Source organism: Sus scrofa, chromosome 4, assembly GCF_054392235.1.
Source record: "Sus scrofa isolate SSC_HxYL_T2T_F1_AM1 chromosome 4, Sscrofa_HxYL_maternal_Yorkshire_Landrace_v2.0, whole genome shotgun sequence".
In the NCBI taxonomy this organism is placed as follows: domain Eukaryota; kingdom Metazoa; phylum Chordata; class Mammalia; order Artiodactyla; family Suidae; genus Sus; species Sus scrofa.
In genome coordinates this window covers 36,845,003-36,865,518 of record NC_139386.1, presented here as the reverse complement: position 1 = coordinate 36,865,518, position 20,516 = coordinate 36,845,003, and the positions used below count along the sequence as shown (strand labels likewise).

The 20,516-nt window shown below is 37.7% G+C and overlaps 1 protein-coding gene across 5 annotated transcripts in view; it reads left to right on the top strand.

Annotated features, from left to right (window-relative positions):
* Positions 1-20,516, top strand: part of SPAG1 (sperm associated antigen 1) — a 98,343-nt gene that overhangs the window by 1,882 nt on the left and 75,945 nt on the right. For 4 of the 5 annotated variants that reach the window (XR_014843549.1, XM_085021990.1, XM_021089046.2 and 1 more), the window contains exons 2-3: positions 1,826-1,967; positions 4,660-4,819. Coding sequence is in view for 3 of the 5 variants with exons in the window: in XM_021089046.2 (XP_020944705.2) it covers positions 1,828-1,967; positions 4,660-4,819 (300 nt within the window). In the remaining 2 variants the exon portion in view is untranslated. Of the gene's footprint in view, positions 1-512; positions 610-1,825; positions 1,968-4,659; positions 4,820-20,516 lie in introns of all 5 variants that reach the window. The other variant, XM_085021989.1, reaches the window with a different exon arrangement.

Here is a 20,516-nt window from a genome sequence, read left to right as displayed (position 1 = left end):
GCTGATTGCAACTCACTAAATTGATTTCATGGGTTGCCACTGTGCTTTGTTTGGAAAGCATGGTTAAGTATGATAGTTAAAGTATGTGAGCTCTGTAGTTGCCTACTAATATTCAAATCTTTAGTTCACTACTTAATAGTTATATGACCTTAAGCAGTTTATATACTTGAAACATCACCTTCCTCATCTGTAAAAAGGGAGTCGTTATTAATATCTTTCATGAAAGTGGTTTTGAAGATTGAGATAATCCATGGCGTATAAAATTTAGCTCCATAAATGTTAACTGTTATTACTGCTCTCTACTTAAAACTTACTCGATATAGTAGTTGAAGGATTAAATGAAATAATAGTATATGTAAAGTACATTAAGAACTATGTATTTGTTGCTCTTACTGTCACCATCTTTATCAGCTTATCAATAGAGGGAAACTGTGCGGTGCTACCTTATTTCCAATTCAATTGCATTCAGCAAGGGCTTGTTAAGGGGTATGAGATACTACCTATTCTTTTAGTCCTGAAGCTCTGAGATGATTAAAGAAGAACCTCTCACAATCTAGAAGGAAAAACAAAGGAACAGAATTTGAATATGTGCTATGTGCTGTGAGAGAGGTATGTACAGAGTGCCTTTAGAACACACACTGGGGAGCTGTGCATTGATGGGAGTGGGAACTGGGAATGTAAGGAGACAAGGGATGGGACCAGGTGATGTTCAGTAGAGTTACAGAAAGATGGTACTTAGGTTGTGCTGTATGGCGAAAGGATGGTTGAGATGTTAACAAACAGCTAATGTAGAAGTCAAAATCCACATTAAAAGATATTTTAAAAAGCAGCGTGAGCACAAAAGGGGGCCAGAATATGCTATTCCCCACATAGCCACTTTGGCATAAGGATTATTTTGAGTTGAAGGCAATTAAGAAGCAACAGACAAAGGAAGAATTCTACCCCTGCTTCTGCCTAAAAGCAGGGCCTAAATTTCCCATTATGAAGGTGTTCCCTCCTCTCCTCTCTCATAACAGAGTGAGGAGAAGAGTCCTTATTACAGTAGATGGACAGAGGACCAAGGTGAGTCTCATAAACAAATCTGACTGAAATAACCCGTGTCTTCCATTAGTTTCTAGCATATATTTACCTTCATCTAGAAGCTCACACCTGCTTTCCTTTGTCTAATCACCTCCACACAATTTATCACCCTTTGGTAAGACGGTATAGAGCCTCCCAGGCCTAACAGTTAAAGTTTTCACTTTTCTGTGAGGCCCCCATAAGCACATAAAACAAACCTTTTCTTTTGCTAATGTCTTTTGTCAATTTGATTTATAAGCCTCAGCTGCTGAGCCCAAATGGGTAGAGGATTCCTCTATAGCACCCAAACCTGCTTTGTCATTGTATTGCAACTTTGCTTAAGTGTAGGTTAACTAAGATAATCCAGGAACAATATGTAGTAATTTGGCTACATCAATGGTAACTCTTCTTATCTCGGAGAGAGAGTTTAAAATGAGTAGCTTCGGGTGGGGGAAAAAATGTAATTGTAATGTATACATGTAAGGATAACCTGACCCCTTTGCTGTACAGTGAGAAAATAAAAAAATTATAAAAAAAAAATTTTACATCAGTAAAAAAAAAAATAAAAAAATAAAATAAAATGAGTAGCTTCCTCCTTGGAAGAAATATTCCACCTCCTTTACTATAGAAATGAAAAACATTACAGAAGTACCCAGATGGTTACTACTCTCCAAATTGAGTATTACTATGTATATATATATATGTATATAAAATATTACATTTGTAACTATTAGATTTATAGCTATTTTCCTATACTGTATTTCAGCCATGACTGCCAAAGATTATCCATCATTATGGGGCTTTGGAACAACAAAAACATTTAAAATTCCTGTTGAGCATTTGGATTTCAAGTATATTGAAAAATGTAGAGATGTTAAACATTTGGAAAAAATTCTTTGTGTGCTCAGGTAAGCATTTAAAAATCATTTTTTTAAAATTTATATTCATTTATTTATTTTTATGTAACCACACCTTTTTTTTTTTTTTTTTTGGTCTTTTTAGGGCTGCACCCTTGGCATATGGAGGTTCCCAGGCTAGGGGTTGAGTCAGAGCTGCAGCTGCTGGCCTATACCACAGCCACAGCAATGCCAGATCCAAGCTGCATCTGCAACCTACACCACAGCTCATGGCAATGCCAGATCCTTAACCCACTGAGCAAGGCCAGAGATCGAACTTGCATCCTCATGGATGCTAGTCAAATTCATTTCCACTGAATCACAATGGGAACTCCCTAAAAATCATTTCATGCTTCGTTTTGCCAATATTCAAATCCACATTAGAAATTTTGGAGCAGATTTTCAAATATTGAGATTGTTGTTTTTGTCCATGTTAGGCTTCAAAAATAGTGGCTTTAATTTTGTGGTTAGTTTGGAAGGCTCTCCCTAGGTCTGTTTTCAGCATGAGACTTGGGCTAATTAGTACCCAGGGGGGCATTTGTACTACTTCCTCCCGCTTTCTAGTAAAAGGTAAAACAGCCATTAGGAGGCACTGCTTAGGCTGATAAAGTTCTTTGGCATTCTGTCACTTCATGCCTTCTGCCAGCAAGGGTGCTAACTCATTGGGAGCGGCTGCCTGGAGGGTGGCAAGAAAGCCGGGCGGTGGGGGGGAAGGTCGGATCAGGAGGCAGGGAGTTAAGGCCTCTGGGCCGTGATTGTCACACTTTAATATTTGCCAATATGGTGGCTTAAAAGTAGAGTCTGCTTCAGGAAATCAAGAGTGATGGGGCCCAGGAACCTGTGTTTAACAAGCACACTGGCTGATGGATAGGGCATCATTAGTATTCCTTTGGCTAACACTGGTTCTCTTTTTTTTCCTCTGAGGTGCTTCTTTATAGCTGTGTCCTCTCTTTTTTTCTTTTTTCTTTTTTTCCTTTTTGGCTTCCCAAGGCATATGGATGGAGTTCCTGGGCCAGGGATCAGATCTCAGCCACAGTTGCGACCTAAGCCACAGTGCTGGTGGCAACACCAGATACTTTGCCCACTGTACTGGGTTGGGGATCCAACCTGCATCACAGCACTGCAGAGATGCCACTGATCCCATTGCACCACAGTGGGGACTGTCTCCTTTTTCTTTCTCATCACCTTTGGCTTCCTGTCCCGCCTAAGCATCTCTGCCTGTCTACAGCCAAGGCTGATATAATAGCCTCATCATGTTGTTTTTCTCAACACATAAGAATATTTTCATTTATATTTGATCAAGGGCTAATAAAGAAAATGAGAAGTTTCTAGGATGAAAGTGTTTGAGAGACATTTTATGAATAGCTTAACTGTATTGCATTGACTAGGAGTTACTGTTTTTATTATCTTGGCTGCGACCACAACATGCAGAAGTTCCCAGGCCAGGGACTGACCCTGAGTGAGAGTAGTGACAACACCAGATCCTTAACTGCTAAGCCACCAAGGAACTTTTATTTTTTAAAATCTAATTTGAAAGTGGGATTTTTTTTTTTAATTTTCTGGAAAATTTAAAAGTAAACAGACTTACAAGAAAAGGGGGAAATATTGATTTTCCTTAAAAAAAAAAAAAGATGAAGAGAGCAGAGGTCTCTGTTGAACTCTTTAAGAAAGGAATTCGGGAGTTCACATCGTGGCACAGCGGAAACAAATCCGACTAGGAACCACGAGGTTGCAGGTTCAATCCCTGGCCTCACTCAGTGCATTAAGGATCTGACGTTGCTGTGAGCTATGGTGTAGGTCCGACTCAACTTGGATCCTGTGTGGCTGTGACTGTGGCGTAGGCTGGCAGCCATAGCTCTGATTCGACCCCTAGTCTGGGAACCTCCATATGCCACAGGTGCGGCCCTAAAAAAAAAGAAAGAAAGAAATTCTGTTCCTTGAATGGTTGAATTTAGAGGTGTATTATTCTAAACTGTTCTTCTGCCATTTTCTTCCTATCTCTTTGGGGGAAAACTTGAGCTAGAAGCAGTAATTCCTTGTTAGAATGGAAGTCCCAAGTCTCACTCTTTGCCTGTTTCTAATAATGAGTTTCCATTAATAAGTTTAAAATTACTTTATATGTGAAGTTCCCATTGTGGCTCAGTGGGTTAAAAACCTGACTAGTATCCATGAGGATTCAGGGTCAGTCCTTGGCCTCACTTAGTGGGTTAAGGATCCAGTGTAGGTAGCAGATGGGGCTTGGATCTGGATCTGGCATTGCTATGGCTATGGCGTAGGCCAGCAGCTGCAGTTCCAATTTGACCCCTAGCCTGGGAAATTCCATGTGCTTGCAGGTTCGGCCCTAAAAGAGAAAAAAAGATTACTATATATATATATATATATATATGTTAAAGAGGAGAGAAATTGTTATTCATTCAGCTCTTAAAGTGTTTGATAGAAATTGGTGTCTTTGGAGCTCCTTTTTTCCCCCCTTCATTGCAATACTCCATACATTAGTAAATGAAAGTGGAGGTTGCTCTAGTTGAAGGTGGGGGGAAGGCAGCAGCCCAGGCTTCATCCTCATGCTGGGGCAGAGGGCCAGATCTCTGTGGAACCCCTGAGCTCCATGGAACCTGGTTTGCAAACCACTGGTCCACATGCTCTCTAAATAAAGTGGTAACTCTAAAATTCTGATTTTTTTTTTTTTTTTTTTTTTTTTTTTAAGGTCTGGTGAGGAGGGATATTATCCTGAACTCACAGAATTTTGTGAAAAGCGTCTTTCAGGCTTGGCTCCTGCAAGTAGAGCTTTGAGGAAAGATAAGCCTGCAGCAACAGCGTCCAGTTTTACGGCAGAAGAATGGGAAAAAATTGACGGTGATATAAAGGTATAGAGTAACATCACTTTCTGTGACATTGTCATAGATATATATCTATTTCACTTATCTGAAATCCTAGGCTTCTTATTTGTCAGGAAAGGGTTTTAGTGGTAATTAGGTGGTGTTAGCTGCAGCTTATACGCAGAAGAATATTGTGAATGTGCGTGTTCATGGATTTGTTTGGCGGTGTGGGGTGGGTTTTTTTTTTTTTTTAATTGAGGTATAATTGACCTGTAACATTATATTATTTTCAGGTTTACAGCATAATTATTTGATATTTGTATGTCTTGCAAGTTAATCACTGCAATAAGTCGTTAACATTTATTACCACACATAGTTACACATTTTTTTAATTTAATAAACTGTTTTTTCTCATGAAGATGAGATTTCATCTTTGATTAACATGTTTTCTTCCTTCTTTCCTTTGTTCCTTTTTATGGCCCCAGTTGTGGCACATGGAAGTTCCTGGGCCAGGGACCAAACCCAAGTCCCCTACCACCCCACCTTTTTTTTTTTCTAAATTATTTTAATTTTTCCCTTATAATTGGTTTACAGTGTTCTGTCAGTTTTCCACCATACAGCAAAGTGACCCAGTCACACACACATACATACATTCTTTTTTCTCACATTATCATGCTCCATCATAAGTGACTAGACATAGTTCCCAATGCTACATAGCAGGATCTTATTGCTTATCCATTCCAAAGGCAATAGTTTGCATCTATTAACCCCAGATTCCCAGTCCATCTCACTCCCTCCCTCTCCCCCTTGGCAACCCCAAGTCTGTTCTCCAAGTCCATGAGTTTCTTTTCTGTGAAAAGGTTCATTTGTGCCATATATTAGATTCCAGATATAAGTGATATCACATGGTATTTGTCTTTCTCTTTCTGACTTACTTCACTTAGTATGAGAGTCTCTAGTTCCATCCATGTTGCTGCAAATGGCATTATTGTGTTCTTTTTTATGGCTGAGTAGTATTCCATTGTGTATATGCACCACATCTTCTTAATCCATTCATCTGTCGATGGACATTTGGGTTGTTTCCATGTCTTGGCAATGGTGAATAGTGCTTCAGTGAACATATGAATGCATGTATCTTTTTCAAGGCAAGTTTTGTCCGGATATATGCCCAAGAGTGGTAGTTCTATATTTAGTTTTCTGAGGTACCTCCATACTGTTTTCCACAGTGGTTGTACCAATTTACATTGCCACCAACAGTGCAGGAGGGTTTCCTTTTCTCTACACCCCCTCCAGCATTTGTTACTCATGGACTTATTAATGATGGCCATTGTGACTGGTGTGAGGTGGTATCTCATAGTAGTTTTGATTTGCATTTCTCTTATAATCAGTGATGTTCATCATTTTTTCATGTGCTTTTTGGCCACTTTTTTATTTTTTAAAGTTTTATTGAAGTATAGTTGATTTACAGTGTTGTGATAAATACTGCTGTACACCCAAGTGATTCAGTTATACATGTACATGCATCGACTCTTTTTCAGATTCTTTTCCCGTATAGATTATCACGGAATATTGGGTAGAGTTCTCTGTGCTATACAGCAACTCCCTGTTGGGCAATAATTCCATATACCACAGTGTGCTTATGCCAATCCCAAACCCCCCATCCTTCCCTCCCCCTCCTCACACCTGTCCCCAAAACATATGAAAGTATATAACAAAACTGAAACAGATTGAGATAATAGAGAACAAACTACTGGTTACAAGGAGTTCCCGTCGTGGCTCAGTGGTTAACGAATCCGACTAGGAACCATGAGGTTGCGGGTTCCATCTCTGTACTTGCTCAGTGGGTTAAGGATCCGGCGTTGCCCTGAGCTGTGGTGTAGGTCGCAGACGAGGCTCGGATCCTGAGTTGCTATGTCTCTGGTGTAGGCCGGCGGCTATGGCTCTGATTCGACCCCTAACCTGGGAACCTCCATATGCCTTGGGAGCAGCCTAAGAAATGGCAAAAAGACAAAAAACAGAAAACAAAACTACTGGTTACCAGAGGGCAGAGTGGAGAGGGGAGGGGCAAGATAGGAGTAAGGGATTAAAATATACAAACTGCTATGTATAAAGTAAATAAGCAATAAGGATGTATTTTACAGCATATTATTTTGTAATAACTTTAAATGCAACACAGTGCATAAAAATAGAGTCACTGTGTTGTACTCTTGAAACTAACAAAATATTGTAAATCAAGTGTACTTCACATTTTGAAAATTAGCTATTTTATAGTCATTTCACTGAGGTTTGTTTTTGTTTTTGTTTTGTCTTTTTGCCTTTTCTAGGGCCGCTTCCGTGGCATGCAGAGTTTCCCAGGCTAGGGGTCTAATCAGAGCTGTAGCCACCGGTCTACACTACAGCCACAGCAGTGTGGGATCCGAGCCACGTCTGTGACCTCCACTGCAGATCACTCACAGATCACAAAAATGCCATATCCTTAACCCACTGAGCAAGACCAGGGATCGAACCTGCAACCTCATGGTTCCTAATCGGATTCATTAACCACTGTGCCACGATGCAAACTCCTCATTTTACTGAATTTTGACAAAAGTATATGCTATCAAATATTTCTGTTACCCCTAAAAGTTTCATTGTACACTTTTCAGTTAATGCTGACCCCACAACCTGGGTCCTGGCAACCAGGGAACTACTTTCAGTCATTACAGATTTGCCTTTTCTAGAGTTATTGTTATAAGTGTAATTATACAGTATATCTTCTTTTGTGTCTGGCTTCTTTCAGTTAGCATCATGGTTTTGAGATTCATCTATGTTGTTGCATGTGTCCATAGTACATTCCTTTTTATTGCTGAGAAGCAGTAAAATTTACATATATCTCAGTTTGTTTAACTATCTGCCAGTTGATGAACAAATGCCAAAATGTTTCCCAAAGTGGCTCTCCCTTCAGTTATGGATAAAAATTCCAGTTGCTCTACATCTTGGTCCCTTAGTATCATCAGTTTTGTTGATTTTAGCTATTCTATTAGGTGTGTTGTGGCATCTCATAGTAATTTTCATTTGCTTTTCTTTAGTGACTAATGGTATTGAGTGTCTTTTTATGTGCTTATTTGTAATACATATTTCTTCTTTTGTGAAATATCTTTAACTTTTTTGCTCTTTAAAAATTTTGGATTGGAATTCTATAGTGGCACAGTGAATCAAGGATCTGGTGTTGTACTGCAGCGGCTCAGATTGTTGCTGTGGCCTTGGTGTGAAATCTGGCCAGGGAACGAACTTTCCAAAAAAAAAATAATAAAATAAAAAAAAAATAAAAAAATGGATTGTTTGTGTTCTTTTGAGTTGTAAAATACGTGTTTTCATTACGCCTTTGCAAACATTTTCTGATATTCTGTGGTGTGCCTTTTCATTTTTTTAAGTGTCTTTGGAAGAGTAAAATTTTTAAATTTTGATGAACCAATTTACAGTTTGTGTTTTTGTGTGCTATTTAGGAAATCTTTGTCTAGGGAGTTCCCTTGTGGTGCAGTGGGTTAAGGCTACAGCCTTGTCACTGAAAAGATTCAGGTTGGTGCTGTGGTGATGGTTCCACCCCTGGCCCAGGAACTTCTGCATGCAGTGGGCATGGCTAGAAGGAAGGAAGGAAGGTCTTGTTTAATGCAAGTTCCATAGCTTTTTGCCTATGGATTGTCTAGAAAGTTTACAATTTTGACTCTTAAATTTAGGTCTAAGATCTATTATTTGGACACACACACAAATATATATGCATACATGTGCGTGCACACGCACACACACCCATACACCCATACATGCTAATATGAATAGCCAAGTGTCCAAGCATCATTTAATGAAAGATTATCCTTTCCTCATTGAACTTTTTGGTATCATTGTCAAGTATTAATTGACTATGTATTTGTAGTTCTATGTTTTCAAATTTTCTGGAGTTCCCGACGTGGCTCAGTGGTTAACAAGTCCGATTAGGAACCATGAGGTTGCAGGTTCGATCCCTGACCTTGCTCAATGGGTTAAGGATCCGGCGTTGCTGTGAGCTGTGGTGTAGGTCACAGGCGAGTCTTGGATCCTGCGTTGCTGTGGCTCTGGCATAGGCCCGGCGGCTCTAGCTTTGATTGGACCCCTAGCTTGGGAACCTCCATATGGTGCAGGAGGAGCCCTAGAAAAGGCAAAAAGACCAAAAAAAAATTTTTTTTCTTTTTATAAATTTTTTCTTATAGTTAATTTACAATGTACTGTCAATTTATGCTGTATAGCAAAGTGACCTAGTTATACATATATATACATGCCTTTTCTCACATTATCCTCCATCATGTTCCATCACAAATGATTAGATATAGTCCCCTGTGCTATACAGCAGAATCTCGTTGCTTACTCACTCCAAATGCAATAGTTTGCATCTACTAACTCCAAACTCCCAGTCATTCCCCCTTGGAAATCACAGGTCTGTTTTCCATGTCCATGAGTTTGTTTCTTTTCTGTAGGTAGGTTCATTTGTGCCATATATTAGATTCCAGATATAAGTGATATCTTAGGGTATTTGTTTTTCTCTTTCTGACTGACTTCACTTAGCATGAGACCCTCTAGTTCCATCCGTATTGCTGCAAATGGCATTATTATTATTTAGTAGCTTTCTCTTTATTATCTTATTGTTTGGCTTTAAACTCAATGAATTTAATTATATTTATAGCTGTACAACTGTACCATGATCATCACAACCCAATTTTACAGCATTTCCACCCGAAACCCCCAGCCCATTCCACCCCTCCCCGAGAACTGTCTCCTTTGAAAACCATAAGTTTTTCAAAGTCTGTGAGTCAGTTTCTGTACTGCAAAAAAGTTTATTGTATCCTTTTTTTTATATTCCATATATAAGTGATGGTATATGATGTTTGTTTCTCACTGTCTATCTTCACCTTAGCGTGATAGTTTCTTGGGCCATCCATGTTGCTGCAAGTGCCATTATTTCATTCCTTTTTATGGCTGAGTAATATTTCATTATGTATATGTACCACATCTTGTTTATCCACTCCTCTGTTGATGGACATTTAGGTTGCTTCCATGTCTTGGCTATTGTATACAGTGCTGCAATGAACATTGGTGTACATGTATCTTTTTGAGTCATGGTTTGTTGAGGAATCTGCATACTGTTTTCCACTGCGGTTGCACCAATTTACATTCCCACCAACAGTGTAAGAGGGTTCCCTTTTCTCCACACCCTGTCCAGCATTTATTGTTTGTGGACTTTTTGGTGATGGCCATTCTGGCTGGTGTAAGGTGGTACCTCAGAGTTGTTTTGATTTGCATGTCTTTAATAATTAGTAGTGTTGAACATCTTTTTGTGTGTTTTTTGACCATCTGTATGTCTTCTCTGGAGAATTGTTTAAATCTTCTGCTCATTTTTTTGATGGGGTTGTTTGTTTTTTTGGTATTAAACTGCAGGAGGTGTTTATATATTTTGGAGATTAATCCCTTGTCGGTCACTTGGTTTGCAGATACTTTCTCCCATTCTGTGGGTTGTCTTTTCATTTTGTTTAGGGTTTACTTTGCTTTACAGAAACTTTTGAGTTTAATTAGGTCCCATTTGTTTATTTTTGTTTTTATTATCATTACTTTAGGAGGTGGATCTGAGACGATACTGCTGTAGTTTACGTCAGAGTGTTTGGCCTATGTTTTCCTCTAAGAGCTTTATGGTATCTGGTCTTATATTTAGGCCTTTAATCCATTTTGAGTTTATTTGTGTGTGTGTTCTAATTTCATTCTTTTACATGTAGCTGTCTGCTTTTCCGAGCACCACTTATTGAAGGGACTGTCTTTTGTCATTATATATTCTTGCCTTCTTTGTCATAGATTAGTTGACTATAGGTGTGTGAGTTTAATTCTGGGCTTTCTATCCTGTTTCACTGATCTATACTTCTGTTTTTGTGCCAGTACCATACGGTTTTGATGATTGTTGCTTTGTAGTATAGTCTGAGGTCAGGGAGCCTGATTCCTCCAGCTCCATTTTCTTTCTTGGAATGGCTTTGGTTATTCTGGGTCTTTGGTGCTTCCAGACAAACTTTGAAATATTTTGTTTGAGTTCTATGAAAAATGTCCTTGGTAATTTGATAGGGATTGCATTGAATCTGTAGATTGTCTTGGGTAGTATAGTCATTTTGATAATATTGATTCTTCCAATCCAAGAGCATGGTATGTCTTTGCATCTGTTTGTATCATCTTTGATTTCTTTCATCAGCATCTCATAGTTTTCAGAGTACAGGTCTTTTGTCTTTTTAGGTAGGTTTATTCCTAAGTATTTTATTCTTTGTAATGCAATGGTAAATGGGATTGTTTCCCTAATTTCTCTTTCTGATCTTTCATTGTTACTATATAGAAATGCAGTAGATTTCTGTGTATTGATTTTGTATCCTGCAACTTTACCAAATTCGTGGATGAGCTCTAACAGTTTTCTGGTAGCATTTTTAGGATTTTCTTAGTATCATGTCATCTGCAAATAGTGATCATTTTATTTCTTCCTTTTCAATTTGGATTCCTTTTATTTCTTTTTCTTCTCTGATTGCCATGGCTAGGACTTCCAAAACTATGTTGAATAGTAGTGGCAAGAGGGGACATCCTTGTCTTGTTCCTGATCTTTGTGTGAATTCTTTCAGCTTTTCACCATTGAGAATGATGTTCGGAGTTCCCGTCGTGGCGCAGTGGTTAACGAATCCGACTAGGAACCATGAGGTTGCGGGTTCGGTCCCTGCCCTTGCTCAGTGGGTTAACGATCCGGCGTTGCTGTGAGCTGTGGTGTAGGTTGCAGATGCGGCTTGGATCCCGAGTTGCTGTGGCTCTGGCGTAGGCTGGTGGCTACAGCTCCGATTCAACCCCTAGCCTGGGAACGTCCATATGCCGCAGGAGCGGCCCAAGAAATAGCAACAATAACAACAACAACAAAAAGACAAAAGACAAAAAAAAAAAAAGAGAATGATGTTCGCTGTGGGTTTGTCATATACGTCCTTTATTATGTTGAGGTAGGTTCCTTCCATGCCCACTTTCTGGGGCGGGGGGCGGTTATCAGAAATAGGTGTTGAATTTTGTCAAAACTTTTTCTGCATCTATTGAGAGGATCATAGGGTTTTTATTCTTCAGTTTGTTAATGTGGTATATCACACCAATTTGTGGATATTGAAGAACCCTTTCATCCCTGGGACAAACCCCACTTATCATAAAGTACAACCATTTCAATGTATTGCTGAATTTGGTTTGCTAGTATTTTGTTGGATTTTTGCATCTATGCTCATCAGTGATATTGGCCTGTAGTTTTCTTTTTTTGTGGTATCTTTCTCTGGTTTGGGTATCAGGGTGATGATGTCTCTTAGACTGAGTTTGGGAGTATTCCTTCCTCTGCAATTTTTTGGAATAGTTTCAGAAGGATAGGTGTTAGCTCCTCTCTAAATATTTGATAGAATTCATCTGTGAAGCCATCTTGTCCTGAACTTTTGTTTGTTGGAAGTTTTTAAATCACAGTTTCAAATTCAGTTCTTGTGATTGGTCCATTCATCCTTCCTATTTCATCTTGGTTTAGGCTTGGAAAATTGTACTTTTCTAAGAATTTGTCTATGTCTTCTAGGTTTTCCATTTTATCGACATATAGTTGCTTGTAGTAGTCTCTTACGATCCTTTGTATTTCTGTGATGTCCACTGTAAGTTTTCCTTTTTCATTTCTAATTTTATTGATTTGAGTCCTCTCTTTTTTTCTTAATGAGTCTGGCTGAGGGTTTATCAATTTTGATCTTTTCAAAGAACCAGCTTTTTGTTTCATTGATCTTTTCTATGGCTTTCTTGATTTCTATTTAATTTATTTCTGCTCTGATCCTTATGATTTCTTTGCTTCTGCTATCTTTGGGTTTTGTCTGTTCTTCTCTGTCTAGTTGCTTTAGGTGTAAAGTTAGGTTATTTATTGAGATTTTTCTTGTTTCCTGAGGTAGGCTTGTAATTGCTATAAACGTCCTTCTTAGAACTGCTTTTGCTAAATCCCATAGGTTTTAGATTGTTGTGTCTTCATTGTCTTTGCTTCTAGGTATTTTTTAACTTCCTCTTTGATTTCTTCAGTGATCCATTGGTTGTTTGGTAGCAGGTTGTTTAGTCTCCACATGTTCGTGTTTTTTGCAATTTTTTTCTTGTTTATTTCCAGTCATATAGCATTGTGGTCAGAAAAGATTCTTAATATGATTTCAATTTTCTTAAAGTTACCAAGGCATGATTTGTGGACCATAATGTGATCTATCCTAGAGAATGTTCCATGTGCACTTGAGAAGAATGTGTATTCTGCTGCTTTTGGATTGAATGATCTGTAAATACCTATTAAGTCCATCTGGTCTAATACTTCGCTTAAGGCCTGTGTTTCCTTGTTGATTTTCTGTCTGGATAATCTGTCCATTGCTGTAAGGGGGATGTTAAAATCCCCCGCTTATTGTGTTGTTATCAGTTTCTCCTTTCGAGTTTGTTAGAAGTTGCCTTATATATTGAGTTGATCCTATATTGGGTGCATGTATATTTACAATTGTTATACCTTCTTCTTAGATTGACCCTTTGATCATTATGTAATATATTTCTTTGTCTCTTATAATATTCTTTATTTTAAGGTCTATTTTGTCTGAAATGTCTTCTAGGTTTTCTATTTTTCTTTTGTTTTCCATTTGCATGGAATATTTTCTTTCATTCTCTCACTTTCAATTTGTATTTGTCCCTGGAACTGAAGTGGGTCTGTTGAAAACAGCACATATATGGGTCTTATTTTTGTGTCCATTCAGCCAGTCTATGTCTTTGACCAAATGCCAAATGAGCATTTGGTCCATTTACATTTAAGGAAATTATTGATATGTATGTTCTTATTGCCATTTTATTAACTGTTTTGGATTTGTTTCTGTTGTTGTTGGTTTTTTTTCATCATTTCTTCTCTTTACTTGTGGTTTAATGACTATCTTTAATGTTGTATTTAGATTGCTTTTTCTTATTTTTGTGTGTATCGTAGATTTTTGGTTTGCAGTGACCATGAGGTTTTGATGTAGGAGTCTATATATACACAAGATTGTTTAAAGTTGTTGGTCTCTTAATTGTGAGTGCATTTCCAGTGTCTTGCATTTGTACCCTCCCTCCTCTTCTCACGATTTCTGGTTTTGGCAGTGTATTTGTGTGTGCATGATTTCCTGTTTACTATATATGTGCCTTTGTTGGTTAACCTTGTCTTTTTAAAGGCTGCACCTGCAGCATATGGAGTTTCCCAGGCTAGGGGTAGAATCAGAGTTGTAGCTGCCAGCCTGTGCCACAGCCACAGCAATGCCAGATCTGAGCCCCGTCTGTGACCTACACCATAGCTCATAGCAACGCCAGATCCTTAACCCACTGAGCGAGGCCAGGGATTGAACCTGTGTCCTCATGGATGCTAGTTGGATTTGCTTCTGCTTAGCCATGACAGAAACTCCTGATTATAGTTCTCAGCATAGAAGTCTTTCACTTCCTTGATCAGGATTATTCTTAGGAATTTAATATTTTGGGGTGTGATTTTAAAAGATACTGTATTTTTATATTCCTTTTCTAATATTTCATTGTTAGTATACAGAAATGCAACTGATTTCTGATTGTTAATCTTGTATCATGCTGCTTTGCTGAACTGATTGATCAGTTTGAATAGTTTTTGTGTGGAGTCAGGCTTTTCTATATATAGTATCATGTTATCTGCTTAGAGTGACACTTTTACCTCTTTTCTTCCAATTTGGATACCTTTTATTTCTTTTTTTTTTCTTTTTTTCCTTTTGTTTTTGTCTTTTTGTCTTTCTAGGGCCACACTTGCAGCATGTGGAGGTTCCCAGGCTAGGGGGTCCAATCAGAGCTATAGCCACCAGCTACACCACAGCCACAGTCACACAGGATCCGAGCTGCGTCTGCAACCTACACCACAGCTCATGGCAATGCTGGATCTTTAACCCACTAAGCAGGGGCAGGGATCAAACCTGAGTCCTCATGGATGCTAGTTGGGTTCATTAACTGCTGAGCCACAACAGGAACTCCCCTTTTATTTCTTTTGTTTGTCTGATTACTGTGGCTAGGACTTCCTATACTATGTTGAATAAAAGTGGTGAGAGTGGGCATCCTTGTTTTGCTCCAGTTTTTATCAGGAAGGTTTTCAGCTTTTCTCCATTGAGTGTTATATTGCCTGTGGGTTTGTCATAAATGGCTTTTATTATGTTATGCTCCTTCTCTACCCACTCTGGTAAGTTTTTGTCATGAATGGATGTTGGGTTTTGTCAAATGCTTTTTTGGTATCTGTTGAGATGAGCAGATTTTTGGTTTTGGTTTTTGACCTTTCTTTTGTTAATGTGATGTATGATGTTGTCTGATTTGCATATGTTAAACCATCCTTGTGAACTTGGGATGAATCCCACTTGGTCGTGGTGTATGATCTTTTTTATATGTTGTTAGATTTGGTTGGCTAACATTTTGTTGAGAATTTTTGTGTCTATATTCATCAAAGATATTGGCCTGTAATTTTCTTTTTTGGTAGTATCTTTGGTTTTGGTATTATACTGATAGTGACTTCATAGAATGTCTTTGGGTTTATTCCTTCTTTAACCTTTTGGAAACGTCTAAGAAAGATGGGTTTAAGTTCTTTGTATGTTTGATAGAATTCACCTGTGAAGATATCTGGTCCTGGACTGTTGTTGGTAGGGAGTATTTTTATTACACATTCAATTTTATTCCTAATGATCAGTCTGTTCAATTGATCTATTTCTTCTTGATTCAGTTTTGGCGGGCTATGTGTCTCTAGAAAGTTATCCATTTCTTCTATGTTGTCAAAATTGTTTGCATGTAATTGTTCACTGTATTCTCTTATGTTTTTTGTATTTCTGCAGTATTATTTAAGATTTCTCCTTTTTCATTTCTTTGAGTGCTCCTCTGTAGTTCTATTTTTGGACTTTCTCTATTCTGTTAATTAATCTCTCTTTACTCCAATACCTCACTGACATGATAACAGTAAGTCTTGAAATCGTATACTACAAGTCCTTCAACTTTGTTCTTTTGTGAAGTTTTTGTTTGTTTGTTTGTTTTTGTTTTTTGTTTTTTGGCTATTTCAGGTCCTTTGCTTGCCATTGTCTACAAAATAACTTGCTTGTATTTGGATTGGGATTGTGTTGGATTTGTGGATCAGCTTTGGAAGAATTGACATCTTAATAATTTTGAGATTTCTGATCCCTGCACATCCATGAAATGGACATTTGTCCATTTGGCTCTTCTTTTTGCAGAACTAGCTTACAGATTTCAGTATTTATTCCTTGAATATTTTTAGTTAAAATTTTCCAAAGTACCTGATATATTTTATGATGTTGCAAATGTAATATTTCTTAATTTCAATTTTTTTGCTTATTCTAAGTCACTCCAGTTATGAAATTTTTTTTATTGTGGTAAAGTACACATCATGTAAAATTTACCATCTTAACCATTTTAAGTGTTAATTCAGTGTAATTTTTAAGTGTTAGTTCAGTGTAATTTTAAGTGTATTCACATTGTTGTACAACCAATCTCAAGAACTTTTTCGTCTTGCCAAATTGAACCTCTATACTCTTTAAAAGTAACTCTTCCACCCTACTCCCACTTCCTGCCCCTGGCAACCACCATTCTACTTCCTGTTTCTGTGATTTTGGTTAATCTAGGTACCTCATATCAGTGTAATTTTAATTTCAATATTTATTTTACATTGCAAGTATATAGTTATCTAATTAACCTTTTTATCATTACCTTATATCCTGTGATCTTGTTTAATTCAAACTAAAAATCAGTACCTTTTTTGTAGATTCCTTGTGTTTTCTTTATGTAAACTCACGTCATTTGTGAATATTGAGAGATTTACTTCTTTTCTGGACTGGATGCCTTTTATTTCTTTGATTCGCCTTATTGCACTGGCTTGGACTTCTGGTACTGCGTTAAAGTGAGAGCAGATACCTTTGTCTTATTTGCAGTCTTGGGGGAAATCAGACAGCCTTCCACCAATCCGTAGATGCCCTTTATCCAATTGAGGAAGTTCTCTTCTCTTCCTCATTTGAAAAGAATTTTTATCATGAATGGATATTGAGTTTTTTGAAATGCTTTTCCTGCATTTAGTTAAACATATAGTTTTCTTCTTTATAATCTGTTAAGGAAACGAATTATGTACACGTTTTTTTTTTTTTCCATCTACAAAGGCACAAAAAAGAAGCATTTACTTGTCCAAAGAAGGAAAAAAGCCTGCTATAGAATTTGGTGGAAAAATTATTTTCTACATTGTAGAAATCTGAGATTTCATCCCAGTGATAATGATCTATAAATTTGTGTGCAATCTCTGACTCTTTTTTTCTTCAAAAATATATGTTAATACTTGGGAGTTCCCTTCATGACTCAGTGGTTAACAAACCCGACTAGGATCCATGAGGATGCAGGTTCAGTCCCTGGCCTTGCTCAGTGAGTTAAGGATCCGGCGTTGCAGTGAGCTGTGGTATAGGTTGCAGACACGGCTCAGATCCTGAGTTGTTGTGGCTATGGTGTGGGCTGGCAGCTATAGCTTGGATTCAACCCCTAGCCTGGGAACTTCCATATGCCATGAGTGTGGTCCTAAACCGCCCCCCTCCAAAAATACATAAATGCATGTTTGATGTCAAACTTTTATTGGCTCAGATATAGCAAAGAGTATATTGCTTTTAAATGTTATAACAATCTTGCATTCCAGGATAAACCCTGGTGATCATAATGTATCTATTTTATATGTTGCTGGATTTGATTTGCTAAAATTTTGTAAAGGATTTGTTTGCATCTGGATCATGAGAAATATTGATCTGTAATTTTCCTGTAATATCATTCTCTGGTTTTGGTAGCAAGTAATGGTGGCTTCATAGAATGAGTTGGAAAGTATGCTTTCTTCATTCTCCTAGAAAAGCTTGTGTATAATTGGTATTATTTTTTCCCTAAATGTTTTCTAGAATTCACCATTGTGCCATCTGGGCCTTAAATTTTCTTTATTGGGAAGTTTTTAACTATGAATTCAATTTCTTTAATAGACACAAGCCTGTTCGGGTTATCTTCAGAGTTTTCCCTCTGTTCAGCTCTCTGCTCTCAGAAATCTTGCTCCCTGAAATCTTTGTGATCTTGGTCTCCCCAAAGTCTGACCTGAATTTATGTTTGTAAATTCAGTGAACCCAAGACTGTTTCCCTTCCTTATACTGCAGCCTGGAAACACTGAGCAGTCAGCTGGGAGCAAATGTAGCCCTTACCTCATTTGTTTCCCATCTTTTGAGAATTATTGTCCTGTGCTACCTATTGTTCAGTATCTGCAAACCATTGTTTCTATATTTTATCAGGTTTTCTAAAGTTTAGGCTGGGGGGATAAATCCAGTCCCTGTTACTCTGTCAAAACCAGAAGTACCTTTATTGATTTTTTTCTATTGATGTGTTTTTTATTTATTTGTAAGAGTTCTGCCCTACATATTCTAACTTTTCCCTCAACTTGTTATTTGCCTTAAGTCTTTTTTTTTCTTTTTTTTTTTCTTTTTAGGTCCAAACAGGAGGCACATGGAAGTTCCAGGCTAGGGGTCGAATCAGAGCTACAGCTGCTGGCCTATACCACAGCCACAGCAATGCCTGATCCAAGCCGCTTCTGCGATCTATACACAGCCACACTGGATCTTTAACCCACTGAGTGAGGCCAGGGATTAAACCTGTGTCCTCATGGATACTAGTCAGAGATTAGTTTCTGCTGAGCCACAATGGGAATGCCCCACATCTCTTTTTTCTTTTCTTTCTTTTCCTTTTTTTTTTTTTTTTTTTTTTTTTGTCTTTTGTCTTTTTGTCTTTTGTTGTTGTTGTTGTTGTTGCTATTTCTTGGGCCGCTCCCGCGGCATATGGAGATTCCCAGGCTAGGGGTTGAATCGGAGCTGTAGCCACTGGCCTACACCAGAGCCACAGCAACGCGGGATCCGAGCCGCGTCTGCAGCCTACACCACAGCTCACGGCAACGCCAGATCGTTAACCCACTGAGCAAGGGCAGGGACCGAACCCGCAACCTCATGGTTCCTAGTCGGATTCGTTAACCACTGTGCCACGACGGGAACTCCCACATGTCTTTTTTCAAATTTTATTTTAAATGATTTTTATTTTTTCCACTATAGCTGGTTTACAGTGTTCTCTCAATTTTCTACTGTACAGCAAAGTGACCCAGTCACAATGTCCATCAACAGAAGAATGGATTAGGAAGATGTGGTATACATACACAATGGAATACTACTCAGCCATAAAAAAGACACACCTCGATTTTATCCTTTATGATCCTTACATTTGTTTTATAATTAGGAAAACTCTCCACCAGATTTGTATTTGCCCCTATTTTCTAATACTTCCTTTGTTGTTTCATTTTGCTTAAGAAATATATTTCTTACACAGACTCTGGAAAAACAACTTTTTTGTTTTATTCAGCACATTTTTCTGAGGTGAATAATACACCTGAATACAGTTTTGAGGTATGTGTATTCTCTAACTCAGAGAGTTAAGGTTTTTGTGGTTTTCTTTTGTTTTTTGGCCACACATGTAGCATGCAAAAGTTCCCTGGGGCAGGGATTGAACCTATGCCACAGCATCAACTAGAGCAGTGACAATGCCAGGTCCTTAACATGCTAAGCCACCAGGGAACTCCCTGGAATGCTACAGTTTAAAAAACGTTCACCATTCTCATTTCATCATTTTACTGACTTGAGTTTGAAAATCTGGTAATGAATATGCAAGTTAAAAATAGCAGTTCATCCTCAGAGTTCCTTAGCTTTATTTTCTGTAGGCGAATAGCATGTGTTCTTTCTTGGTCATTCCTTGAGTTAATCTCCTTCACATTTCCCTTCATACTTTTCTTGCCACTTGTCCATCGTTCCTCATTCTGTCTTACTCCCTTTTCCCCTCTATAATCCCTCCTTTCTCCTTTTACCTTTCTTTTCTTACTGTTTTTCTCTTTCTCTTCCTCTTTCTCCTATTTACCCCCTTATTATCCTTCCTGCCTCCTACATGGGTGGGACTGTTCATATAGTTTATACCAGCGCCTATTTTAACAGTGACTGACAAATATTAACCTTCACTATATATTTGCTGGATAATAAATAATAAAATTTTACAGACAATAGGAAATCTTAATTTTTTTCTGGCCTTTGTGACAAGTCAGTTTAATAAGCATTATTGTGAACCTGGTATAAGCCGGACACTGTGCTAGATTTTTTTTTTTTGTTTTGGTTTGTTTGGTTTTGTTTAAGTATTTCAACTTTCTTGAGCCAATTTTGCTAAGTTATGTTTTTCAGGGAATTTGTTTACCTTATGTAAATTGCAAAGTTATTGGTATAAATTTGTCTAAAACATCCTCTTAATCATCCTTTGACTACCTGTAGGATTATTAGAGGATGTGCCTTTTTTTATCCCTGATACTGTTAATTTGCATTTTTTTCTTCCCTTTCTTTTGACTAGTCTTGCTAGATGTTTGTCAGCTGTATTAATTTATTTCCAAAAAAACAAGTTTTGAATGTTTTCTTTATTTTTCCGTTTTCTGTTTTATGCATTTCTACTCTTATTTTTATTATTTTTATTTCCTTCTACCTACTTTGGTTTTAATGTATTTTCTCTCTCTTTATTAGTTTTTTAAGGTTAAGCTTAAATAATTGATCTTAAGCCTTTCTTCTGGTTTAAAGTCATAAATTTTCTT